At 40.3% G+C, this 13,654-nt stretch overlaps 1 protein-coding gene across 2 annotated transcripts; it reads right to left on the bottom strand.

Annotated features, from left to right (window-relative positions):
* Window positions 1-2,008: 2,008 nt before the first annotated feature.
* PPP1R15B (protein phosphatase 1 regulatory subunit 15B) lies at window positions 2,009-10,246 on the bottom strand. 2 transcript variants are annotated; one of them, XM_019711457.2, is made up of 2 exons: window positions 8,543-10,246; window positions 2,009-4,662 (listed from the first exon to the last, which is right to left on the bottom strand). In XM_019711457.2, exons 1-2 carry the CDS (start codon window positions 9,710-9,712, stop codon window positions 4,432-4,434), a joined length of 1,401 nt encoding a protein of 466 aa, XP_019567016.2. In that variant the 5' UTR covers window positions 9,713-10,246; the 3' UTR covers window positions 2,009-4,431. The 2 variants fall into 2 exon arrangements, with proteins under 2 accessions (XP_019567016.2, XP_019567015.2); XM_019711456.2 differs by having other exon boundaries at window positions 7,793-10,242.
* Between the last annotated feature and the right edge of the window lie 3,408 nt (window positions 10,247-13,654).

Here is a 13,654-nt window from a genome sequence, read left to right as displayed (position 1 = left end):
GATATTTCTGAAAGTTACTGCAGTCTCAAAACGTGTATATTAACCTAATGTTCCGGTAGGGAAATGTGCAGGAAGCTCTGCAGAGTGAAGAACTCTGTGGGATCCTGTCTCGTTGATGCAAAGTCTCTCTAATGAGCACACACCTTGGCGATTGTGTTCTCGTTATGAAGGTCCTCATCTCCTTCTTCCACGTAAGCCTCTATAAAACAGTACTGAAAAAAAAATCAGCAAGGGCAGGAAGAAACTGGAAGAAAAAGACAGCACTTAGATGAAGGGAAGGGTAAAAGATGAAAAGAACAATGGTTTCAAAGCTTCTTCCCTTACAGTGCAGCTTTCTAGACCTTATGTTCTCACTAGATCTCTAGGGTACTCTCCCCACGGGTTCAGCCACCGACTTTCCTGAAACCATTTCCCCCGTTTTACCCGGCTGAGATTAAGGAGTCTGCCAATCTGGTAAAAGTGACTGAAGTCAATTGTTACATAGTAACACGTACCCTATGCCCTCATGCCACGTGTAAAACGATCTCTCTAAATTCCGTAATGTTAAACCTGTCATTAAAACATATTAATTGAAAGCTTGCTTGATGAATCCTCAGAGCAGGGTTAGATCTATTTATCCTATTTATTACATCTATTATTATAGATCTTGATATCATGCTGCTTCTGTATTTTAAAGTCATAACTGACCAAGTCTTGCTTAAGCAAATCCAGGGAGAAAAAGGCTGTTTTGTATTGATCACAGAGCATTCAAGTGCATAAGGAAAGAATCCTAACTTCCAACGTAGACAAGTTCCAAACAGGTGACATTTCTGTCCTAATCAGTTGAATGAAGAAACATCAAAATTTCTTTACACATAAAATGAAACTGATTCTCACCTCGAAAAGGCACCCTGGACAGCATACTTATTTTTTAGAATATACCGAGAATGCCTTCATATATTAGTATTAGCTGCTTTAATAAATGACACATATTTTTATGAGAAAAAAATTATTTCCATTATTTTTAAAAGGTATGTAGAGAAGGATCCAAAGGAAGTCTCCAAGAGACCACCAAATTCTATGTGTAACTATCAGCAATTCAATTATTTAAATTTTGCTTTAAACTTTCTATTAAAGTAGAAAAAACACAGTACAATTTCTATAAAATATCGGGATAGCCATAATAATAAATCTGGCTTGATGCAAATATGGCTATTTTCATATATCTTCCTGGAAAAAGACACCCAAAAATGCTTAAACTAACCCCAAGGTGGTAAAAAAAAAAAAGTGTAACCTGGGGCTGTCAATTCAATTTGTACTAAACACTGATTATCTGCAACTAAATGTTAAGTTTCTTTCCTTCTAGTTCAGAAATACAACTTTAATAATTTTTCTTCATTAGCTACGAAGATCCAAATACCTAAATTAAGAGTGCTATTATGCCTTAATCCATTAATAAGCTTGCTATAACTCAAATGTTTGTCTTTTTCTCAGGGTAAAAAGTTTTTTTCTGATGTTCCCATCACATGTATTCAATTCTGTATATGGGAGAGAACATCACGGTTCACAATACCATAGTTATCAATAATAATGCACAAGATAGAGGAGCAGATTTCCCTGCTACTTAAGAGAAACACTATGCTAACCCCAGCATATGAATTTTACTGCTTCTGTGAACACTTTTAATTTGACTGTTTTCTTTGCAGAAGACAGCTGGGGCCAATTTTACATTCTAATCCCCAGTCTCGAAGTGGGGCATTTCATACTCAAAGAACTAACTTCTCCTTTCCACTACTAAAATGTGGTTTGCAATTATATTTATCCCATTACCATTCCTGCCCTTCAATTAGCTGAGGTGCAATTTACGTATCACATAACCTTTTTAAACCAGAAATTTGTTCAGTACCTCTAAGTTTAAAGTATTTCTACAAAAATACCTCATTTAATCCTGAAAATCCTGCTAGTAATTCCAAAACCCATATAAAATACTAAGAAACATTAAAATATAAAGCTGAACCAAAATATCACATTAACATTTAATAATCAAATATATTTATTACAATTTACAGATTAGTTAAGTTACATACACAAATAGAATTTTACAAAATCCCAACAAACTGGTTACATTTAACTCATTGGTCTGTAGAGAAGCCTTCTAGTCCCCTAATTTCATCTTCCTTAAATTGTAAAAAAATAAAATCTGATAGTTTTGATTTCAAGTTAAAGATGAAGAGGTGCTGTTATTACATTTGAACACTCGGAAATTTTATCTGTCTGTACAAAGCCTTTCATATGCTACACTGATACTTAAAGCACCGTTGCAAGACGTTAAATGTCTAAAATGTTCAATTAAAATTTCCAAGGATTTTCTTCTTAAGATGGTGGAGCTTTAACTTTGTTCTAACAACTAGGATTGGGATTAAACTGGCAAGAATTGTCTTTTGTCTTCTATCCAACCTAAAAATGGTCCCTTCTGTCCTTCTCATCACCCTCTGATCATTCTTTTAGAGGAGGGTAGTAAATGGAAGAATTGTTAACCAAGATTTTACTCATTTGGTAGTGAAGTTGAGGTTGGAACCCAAGGGAACAATTTCCCACAATCCAATCAATGTAAAGATATCCATTATTTTCACATAGGCAGGGGTGCTAGATTTCAGAAACACAAAACACAACCTAAGTATCTGACATAAAATAGTATACTTCATTCTGCTTTTAAAAGAATGCCTATGCATTTTTAAAACACTTCCTTCAAGGCAAACAATGCCTTCTTTCCACCTGACATAACTGGTACCTGCAACCAGCCTGCTTTGACGGTGTCCTCCCCAGTTCTGTGAATGCATTCTCTGTGATCACCTAAAGTGGAGGTGCAGAAAACACTAAGGACTCCGCAAAAATCTGACCAACCTTTATGTTGCTGCACTCTCAGTGTGTTTATGTATGAATATGTATAAACACTGCAGGCTGTTCTTAGAGCAAACCAGACAGAGATAAAGAGCAGGTAGATTATAAACTGAGGTAGTAACCCTGCAAGCACTTCTGATGAGAAATTGTCCTCACACTGAAACAAGTTCAAAATTAAGAGGTCATCTATTCTATACTCATGTTTTCCACTACCTGTGACAGGAAAAACGTGGAGTAAAAATAGACCATTAAGGAGTTGGTTAACATTCCCTCAACCTAACAGATGCACGCCATGTAGACCTGCCTAAATGAACCAAGCACAACCAGTCACTGCAAAAACCTGGATTCAAAGCAAACTTTGGGCTTTAGATATTAAGACTTTCTGGTTGTTAAATCTATAGCTCTATCCTTTCTTGAAAGTATAGCCCTTCTTCTCTCATTATTACTTCCCTCATTATTAAAACTATAGAACACAATAAACTTGGATACTGACTGAAGCCTGTATTTACATTTCAAAATGGAAAATTCAGAACTGCCCATTTCCAAGTTTACAGTGTCACCCTGACAGGTTTTAAAAGTGACAGTGCCGAGGCATATCAGTAACACTGGTTTTCTGTTGACAGCATATAAAACAAAACCAAATTGCTCTGATTTGTCCTATCTTCTTCCTAGGAAAATTCTAGACTTTTAATTTTAAAAAATTAATGTAATTATTGATGTAATTATTACTTTCTGGTGTCTTTTACAACAATTTCTGTCTGCTGAAAGAGCCATTCAACTGGAAACTACAATAACATATACAGAACCCTCTCCAACAAACAGTTTGCACAGAAATTAAATATATTAGGTGTTAAAATTTGGCAGAAAAGATGCAGCTTTCCCAAAGTAGCAGAGACTACCACACATGAAGGTTTTGTGTCAGTCCTTGGAAATATCTTAGGTAGAACCTAACCTAGAAATAAACACCTACCACACATTTTCAACACAAGACATTTTTAGAAGGAAAAAAAAGTTACACAAGATAATGTACCTTAAGTTGGTAGCATATGCAAGATTATTTTCTTAGCCTTAAGGTAGATGGGCCAAAGCACTAAGAAAATATAGAGAAAACATAAAAATCCATTAATTTCTGAATGTTGAAGAGAAAAAAAAAAAAGAGCCCAAAGTTTTTAGACAGGTATACATCATTTAAATTAAAATGGAAAATGGGCTTTGAACCCTGTACTGTTTCCCAAGAAAATAAGTTTTGGAAGTACAAAATTACACCTTAAAAGGTTCCCTTTTCACCGCAGCAAGCAAACATCCAAAAACACATCCAACTAAACAAAACAGGGGAGGATTAGAAATCACACCACCTCATCCTTTATTATCAGGGTTTGGCTTCAAACCTGAACGTTTCTGAGTGGGATATGTTGCAAAACAATATTAAATAAGGTCGCTGGATCCAAGTCACATATCCTCTTTAAAAAAAGTCAAAGGACAGCTGCCAATTTTTGTTTGAAAAGAAACCTCTCTCAAGTAAGAGTTAGTGTGTGCTAGGGACAGCGGCTATCAAATCAGCTGAACGTGGCTCGAAACATCAAGTCCTTTGAAGCATGTTTCCTGGAGTCTATGAAACACTCTTTCTCTGTGCTCAAATGTCAAGCAATAGCCAATGGCATCTTCTGTTTCTTGAATTCGTTTCTGGAACCTGCATCCATCCCGTGCAAATTCTTCCCATGGTCCTTTGCGATCCTCATCACCACTTATATAATACTCAGTAACTTCTTCAAGGAAGGTTACCTATGAAGACAAAGACTAACTTTAATCACTCTCTGGGATCTTACAATCATCATTGAGGTAATTAACCCTTTAGTCTTTCAGAATATTGAATATCTTACAAGAATATTTGGTCTCAGCTATAAATGGGAGTTAAGAGTTTTGACTAGATGACATCTGAATAAAACAGTGGACAAATGCCATCTTAATGTCTTATACACACACACACAGTCACATCCCCAATCCCTCATCTTGTCATCCTCCCACCTCTTCTTGGTTTTTGATGTTAATAAAATGAATCCAGATGGGGAACTGTGACTTTCCTGATGTTATTAATCCTTACTTTTTTTTTTCAATCCTTAAGGAAATAGTCACGATACTCTTCCTCTAAAATGAGAAATGTTTCAAAAATATATACCTGGAAGTGACTGCTTTTATAATAGCACAAAAGTTTTGACAAACTCTTCACTTATTTCTGTTCTTCCTTTTTAAAAGAAATTTCACTTCAATGCTTTCCAATTTTTGAATCATGAACGTGTAGTATTATTCTTATATTACTTTTATAATCAGAATACAGAAGCGAAAGATACTTAAAGTGCAGCAAAATTAACATATCTTTAAGGCTACATTACTATGAGAGACTTTGTAGTTAAGATAAAAAACCCTCTTTGTATTCCTTCTCAATATGCTACACGCTAAGAGTATACATTAGGTTGGTGCAAAAGTCATGGCGGTTTAAAAGGTTAAAAATAACTGCAAACACCGCAATTACTTTTGCACCAACCTAATACATGAAATTGTGAGTATTATTATATACATGATCACAGGCAATGAGTGACAGGCCCTGTTGACCCTACTTAATTTCTAATATAGAAGTTTCTTTGTAAGATATCAAACTCCAAAAGTAAGTGAGTACTTGCTTTAAATCATATTCAATAGTTACATCAGCTAATCCCACTGTGGCCCACTACATTCATTCCCTTTACATCAGGCCAACAAATGCCCCTGAGGACAATTAGTAGGTATGCAACCCCTTACTAGATATTGCATTCTAGTGTTATTCATTGTGTCACTAAGATAAATAACAATAAATATTTATATAGTGTTTACCATACACCAGGCTCTTTTCAAAGCACCAATTTTTATCTCATTCACCGCACATCAACCCTACAGGGCACACACTATCATCATCACCACTGCACAGACAAGGAAGCAGATGTACAGGTTAACTGACTTGTTCAAATCACACAGCCTCTTCATGGCATAACTGGGACTTCAGCCTTCAGTCTGGCTCTACAATCTACACTATGTTATACCACGACACAAAGCATTTTCAATTCCCAGATCTGAAAGCTTCATTTTAAGAATTAAGCACTACCCATCATTTCCATATACCTAAAGAATGTCAAATAGTCAAAGGATGTCAAATAATTTTAGCATATTTAGACATATTTTATAAATGTTGCCTCTAGTTTAATCAACAGTCTCACACCTACTCGACTCATCCCATTTTTACTCAATGAGCTAAAATGAGACATGCAATTGTCCCTAAACAATAAGAGCTACCATTTATAGGAAAGGCAATGAATTATTAGTTTTATTTACTCATCTCATTTGAATCGTGCAATAAGTCATACGATATGATTATTATTATTCCGATCAGATAAATGAGTGACTCAAGGCCATGAGAGGTCAAGTTACTTCTTAGGTTTGGCTGTGTTCCCAAATCTCTTGGCCCTAGTCACTCAGGAGAAGGGAACACAGCAGCACTCCAGGTGTCAAGTGCTTATTCCATTGCTTGACTTTGTTTCCTACCTATTCACCAAAAAGGGTCATTTTGTCAGGGGCCCCTTAAAAAGAGAGAAAAGCTCTTTGATGATGACATTTACAGAGAAGTAAACTAAAATTTAATTTTTTTTAAGTGTGTTTTTCCAGGACCCATCAGCTCCAAGTCAAGTCATTGTTTCAATCTCGTTGTGGAGGGCGCAGCTCACACTGGCCCATGTGGGGACAGCACTGTGCTCTAACCTACTGAGCTAACCGGCCAACCCTAAAATTTAATTTTTAACATGACTTATTCTGCATCTACAGGTAAGACATAAGTGTACCACATTTAGATGTAGTTTCTACACCAGGAATAGTTTCAAAGTATTAAACTGGACATTTGGAACCAATGGATGAGGGTCCTGTCCACTGGAAACTCCCTGATGCTGCAGAATCTGAGGTCAATAATAATTCACCCACTCCTTTCTCTGTCCAAATAAAGGTACGGGTAACTAAAGAATCTTTTCCTCTACAATAAAAGGTACCCTGTGTGTTTGGGGAGGATTTCTCTCCAATTAGTAACTTTAGCTGAATAAACAATAGAGAAAAAAAATAAAGCAATTCAAAAGACTGCCAAAATAAGGTTAACTTGACAATGTGTTGTAAGAGGACATGTTCCATGAAATTTTAAGACTAGCCTGGGACTAGAAAGCAACTACTTAAGATAAACCACATAAATGATCATCATTGTTTTACATGACTATTAACCAACAGGTAGCCAATGATAACTAGTATTGCATTCTTAAAGAAAAGGCATACTATTTCCTGTATTGTTTTTGGCCGTTAATCAAAATCATATACATGTCACAAACTTTTTAATACTGAAATTAATATTTCCTTTCATGGCAAAAACCAGGCGAGTCTGACTTGCTCCTTGGCACCATCATCTCTTTGGCTTTTAATGGACAGGAATGAAGACACTTACCATGACATACTGCCTTAACAATATTGTTAAATGCTATGGCTATACTTTGACTTTCCCTATCTCTAGAAAAAATTAAATCATGTACACCCAAGGTTTAATGTTTCTGTTCCTTAAAAAAGTGAAAAGTTGAAACTTGTAGGAAAATAGCGCAGAGCTGCCAACTCAAACGAAAATGGCACTTTCCTACCATCTATCTATACACTGGTATCTCCGATTTGGACAGAAACATTCTACTGGAGAGAAAAAAGGGGATCATTTCTAATCAGAGTATATGGACTAAAGACATTTAGAGGCCTTCTTCAAATATATGCACTACTATGCCTCCAGGAAAGGCATTCTGCTATATTTAACCACATCAAAACAGTTCTTACAAATTATTAAGCAGGTTATAAGAAAGAAACAAACCTTTTTTCTCTTGATATGCGTATGTTTTTCTCCAGAAAGAACCCCAGCCTGTACCAAGTCTGAACATTCACTGTCTCGGCTCCCTAACAGTTGCACCTTACAGGACAGTAAGGTGTGACACTCAGAAATGGCCACAATGGACTCAGATGGCCTCTCTGAATCATGACCGCCTTTCCAATTTTTCCCTGATGTTTGAAAAGGAGCTTTAAAATTTGAAAGGTTGTAAGGGTCATCCGAATTACAGAAAGAGTTCCACAGTTTGAGACTCTCTGCTTCATCTGTACTAGATTCCCAGTCATCTTCCTCCCCAGAATTATGGTCAGGAGACTCAAGAAGGTTTCCAGTCTGGAGAGAATTCTCTAGATCAGACTTGTCAGGCAAATCCTTCTCTGAGTCAGAAGAGTCCCCAGGAACAATTCTGGCAGCAGTCTGAATCGCTGCTGTAAAGTTTTGGGGGTTATAAGGATCTACACTGTAGAAAGAGTTCCACAGGTGAAGCCCCTCAGAGTCCTGTTCGTCTGATTCTGACAGCGACCTATCACTATCAAAACCATCATCCTCAGCTTCCTCATCCCAGTCCACACCTTCTGAGTCAGAATTTGTTTCCTGGTCACTGGATACACCTCCCAAAATGTAATCTATCAGTCTGTTACTACACACGGGTCTGGCAGAAACGGGAAGGTCATCATCTATGTCTGAGGAGTCAGCTACAGTTATTTGGTCTTCCCCTGGCTCTCTTTCCATAGGTACCTCACAAGATGCACAGCTTTCCAAAGGGCCCTGTTTTCCCAAAGCAAGAGGAACCTCTTTAGTCAATTCTATTTTTTCCTCCGTGGGTTCCTGGGCGGTTCCGGGAATGGCTCCAGCAGGGGGAACAAAGGGTGTCAGACTATCTCTGCAGGGCTCCGGGTCCATCCGGAGAAGGTTGTGTTCCTCCTCCAGGCTGTGGTAGCCATGATCTTGGTCGGGGGTAGGTAACGCTTGCCCCTTGATAGGCTGCTGAAAAAATTCCAACCGTTTCATGCGAACATGGTGAATTTCTGGCTGACCTTCTCTAGAAAGAGGTGGACATCCCTGCCACGAGGCGCAAGTGATCTCAGCATTCAGTGGCTGGCCATGAGAATGGTCCTCAGGCAGACAGCTGCTCTCTGAGCTTCCAGTCTGCAAGTCAACTAGCTTGCCACCTCCGATGCCGTTCTGATAGCTGAGCTCTACCAGCGGCGGGCAGTCCAGATAAGCGGGGTTCAGCAAATAAGAGACGGCGTCGAAATTGCTTAAGCGCTGAAGGTTTCGAGGCCCGGAGGGTAAAGGGCCAAGTTCCCGGTCAGAGAGCAGCCGGGTTTGAAGGGTTTGAAGGGTATTCGGCAACAGTTTCACTCCCCACAGCTGCTGCTCCAGGAGCAATGCGTGGGCCACAGGGTTCATGGCTCTTCCCTGGGCTTTCAGTTCCAATTCTAGATCGGGGGACGAGCGCTGCCAGTGGACCTCCTGCTCTGGCCAGTCCAGGAGACCGGCAGTCGAGTCGGCCGAGGGGTCCAGCCGCAGCGAACTCGCTTTCTGCGACGCGGGGCCAGCCGGTTCCTCCCGAGCTCTCGGGGATCTCAGGGCGCTGTAGCCGCCGGTGTAACCTATCCATCTGGTCGGAATCATCCCACTGAAAAGCTGGCTCCAAATCAGCAGCTTCTGAAGCAGGATGGGGAGAGGCGCGAAGAGCTGGGAAAGGAGCTTCATCCAGTAGCTGGTCCGGGCGTCAGGCCGGGGAGAGGAAGCCGTTTTGGGGTCCCCGGGATGCTCCGCGACAAGAGGTGCGGGGAACCTGACGGTGCTTGGGGGCGAGCGCCGACGAAAGAAGGACAGCCGGAACAGGGGGCCCGTCCGCGGCGCCAGCCCGCCTCGTGGCCCGTCCGTCCCCGGCTCCATCGCCCGGCTCTTGACGGTGTCTCAGCGAGGTACGCGGACGAGGAGGCGGGAGCTCGGACAGGATCCGGAGAGGCCTACACGGTCCCGGCCTCGCCTCGCGGCGTTGTCGGCGCCCCAGGCCGGGCCCCGGGCCAGCAGGAAAGCCACAGAGGGCAGCGGCTCCGGCCACAAGCGGCAGGCCCGAGTCCGGAACGGCCGGCGCAGGACACAGCGGCGGCGACAACACCCATCCCGCCGGGAAGTACGGGTCCTAGTCAGCTCGAGGCCTCTCCACCATACGGAGGCCTCCAGCGGCGGCGGCGCCACTTGCCACCAGAGACGGACCGTTACCAAGCCCCTCACAGCGCGCCCGGGAAGGACGGCGGCCAGGCAGGCAGGCTCGGGGACAAACCTGAGCTAAAATGGCCGCAGGGCCAGGGCCGAGGCCGGACACCCCGAGGCAACCGGACGGGAACCAGGACGACGGGCCCTACGCCACCAGCCAAGCGCTGCCAAACGTCACTCGCAGAGTCGGGTGGGCGGGTCCTTCCGCGCTCTTCCGGGCGGCCGCTGATTGGCCCGCCCGGTCCCCGTCGGCTTCCTTACTCGCAGCAGATCCGGCCTGCGCGCCGGAGGTTGCATCAGCCGGGCTGGGCTGCGCGTGCGCGCTTGCTTCCGGGCGGCCTCCCGGGAGGCCGCGCGCGCCCCGCCCTCCGCGGACGGAGCGGTGCCAGATAACCCGCAAGTTCCCTGGAGCCCCTTTGAGGGCCTGGTACACGCCCCAGTGCACACATTTGTGTTAGACGTGCATGTATTGGTGTTCAGTATTGTTGAGTGCAGCAGATCACCACCTGAAAGCTTAAGTAAAAGAGTTGGACAGTGCTGTGTACATACACGTCTTGTGCTGAAACACAATCTGGTGTTAAAACACAGGTAATCTGGAGTGATTGATAGGAGTGAAAAATGAATCATTCTTATGCGTTCCTGCCCCCTTGATTTTAGGATTTCTAAAACGCTATTTTTGCCTGGAATCTAGCTTTGAGGTTTTCCAGCATCCAACCCGCATACATCCCCCAGGAAAATACGAACTCTTGTTTCTCAGGTGGCGTCCCTATTAAACTACCGTGTTCCCCGGAAAATAAGACCTAGTCAGACCATCAGCTGTAATGCCTCTTTTGGAGCAAAAATTAATATAAGACCCGGTCTTATTTTACTGTAAGATGGGGTCTTTATAATAAAACATATAATATATAATATAATATAATAATACCGGGTATAATATAACATAATATAAGATCGGGTCTTATAATAATATATATAATATATAATATAATATAATATAATATAATATAATATAATATAATATAATATAATATAATATAATATAATATAATATAATATAATATAATATAATCAGGTCTTATATTAAGTTTTGCTCCAGAAGACACATTAGAGCTGATGGTCCGGCTAGGTCTTATTTTCGGGGAAACAGGGTATACCTTTTCAGTGGAGTAAACCCAAGTAACAGGAGGAAAGAAACATAGTCCCCAGAACTGTTTACTTCCTTTCATGCTTCCCAGTAGGCAACACATTCAAATCATACTTGTATCCTGAGGCCCCAGAACCACATCCAAAGAAGGAAGCACAGATCATTATCCTTTTTTAAAATTTTGTCTGATAATTTTAGCTGCTATATTTGATTCTCTTGTGAGTTTGGTCTTAGTTCATTTGCTTATTTTTACTACCGTGTTTCCCCGAAAATAAGACCTAGCCAGACAATCAGCTCTAATGAATCTTTTGGAGCAAAAATTAATATAAGACCCGATCTTATTTTACTATAAGACCGGGTCTTTATAATATAATATAATACCGGGTCTTACATTAATTTTTGCTCCAAAAGAGATATTAGAGCTGATTGTCTGACTAGGTCTTACTCTCAGGGAAACACAGTAAAACTTCTTAATTGACACACCTGAAGTCAAGTATCTTTGACAGAGAGAGGGGAGCAGTTATGAGCAGGAAGAGCTTTTAGGAGCCATGAGGAGGCCAGCAGCTCCTCTTGCTTCACCGGGACTGCTCAAGGAACAGCCACTTCTTTACAGAAAACTAAGAGGTCCTCAAATTCTGTGGTTTTACTTCTTATTATATTATACATATCTCTGGATACATCTCATTTCCAATTCTAAGAACTTCAGAAAGATGTATTAATAATAGGAGTCAGTATAATAATAGAAAATAAATCCAAATATACAAATCAACAACTCAGAAGCTTCAGTTTCTTCGGTTGTAAAATGAGGCTAATCGTTCTTTTTTCTATGGGGTGGTGAGAGAACTAAATTCCTAATATAGAGCCCAGCCTAGATAGAGTAGGGGCACAAACAACAGTTAATATTTGTTATTTATCAGCTAATAAAATAGTTTCCTACTGCCTAAAGAATACAGGCTCTCTTCAGTCTGTCCTCCCACTTTTCCAGGCTTGTCTTTAGTAACTTCCCTTCATGCATGTTATACTCTAAGAACATTGGACTTGTTTCATGCCTTTACTCAAGCTGCTTCTTAGCCAAGAAAGCCCTCGCCTGCCCTGGTATATAACTACTACTCATGTTTCAAGGTCCAACTCAAATGTCAACACCTTAAGTCTGCTGCTCTTCCGAGTCAAAATTCTATTATTATACTCTTTTAGAGCATTTAACACACTACATTATACACTACATACTGGAAATGTTCTCTCCTGCTCGTCTCAGTTCCTTGAGCGCTGTGTCCCAAAACCTAGCACAGTGGTTCCCAAAGTATGGTCGGGTACCCTGGCATCCCATTTAAAGACCCTTTCAGAGGGTCCTAAAGGTCAAAAATGTTTGCAGAATACTAAACTATTATTTTCCTTTTTAACTCTTACTTTCTCATGAGTTTACTTACAGAGGATGTTTATCTTCTAGAGGATATGTACATATGTGATCTGGCAACAGATTCACTATAAAAGCATATATGACATACATATATAACAGCTGTCTTCTGTTAAACCAGATATTAAAGACATTTGGGAAAAAATGTAAAACAATGCCACTCTTCTTGCTAAACTTTTTTGTCTTAAAAAGTATTTTTTTCATTAAAAAATGTTATTTATGTTAACATGTAACGAGTTTATTATTTTTCAATGAATATTTTCAATTCCTCAGTTTTGAGTTCTAAAACAGTAACTATCGATAGATATAATCCACATAAACAAAAATTCCTTGGGGTCCTCAATAATTTTTTTAAGAATATAAAGGGGTCCTGAGACCAAAGAGTTTTAGGAACCACTGACCCCACATGTTGACTGGCACATAATAGGTGACCAGTAAATGTTGAATAGAACAGTAATAATACTTTAAAATAATAACATCTTCCTTATGACCAAGCTTCTTGCATTTTGCTGTCAAATTTGTCACTAACAATACATGCTCCTGAAAAAAATTTCTTAAAACTTTCCCGATTGGGTTTCCCCTTTCCCATTTAGTCATTAAATACATAATTTTTATTTTCCTTACCTTGGAAATTTTTTAAAGAGTGGAAAATGCAATCATAAAGTATTGGAAAGCTACAGGATTATGTGACTTTGCCTTGTCAGTCTCAACAGGTAAATAAAGTGTGAACCAGCCTCCTCATGCCTGCTATCAAGTAGAGGGCAGAGGCAGGGTAGCTCTGTACACAAAGATAACGACCTGTTACTGTGGCTGTGTACATGTTGGGGAAGACAACTGGCAAACTGACTGGCACTTTAGCGGAAGATAATTTAAACCTCAGTTAATTATGTTTATTTTTAAAGATTTTGCTGGGCTTGAGATAAAGGGTGTAGAGCTTTTGACTTCATTTTTCAGAGTCAATACTGCCTCCAAAATCTTATTTCCAAGCATCCCACACTCTGGACACCACCTCCTATTTCTCCAATTCACTGATCTGATATCCCTATAGTAACTAATCAAC

The sequence above is a fragment of the Rhinolophus sinicus genome, linkage group LG17 (assembly GCF_036562045.2).
Source record: "Rhinolophus sinicus isolate RSC01 linkage group LG17, ASM3656204v1, whole genome shotgun sequence".
NCBI lineage: Eukaryota > Metazoa > Chordata > Mammalia > Chiroptera > Rhinolophidae > Rhinolophus > Rhinolophus sinicus.
The sequence above is the reverse complement of the archived record's forward strand: the minus strand, read 5'-3'. Positions and strand labels throughout refer to the sequence as shown.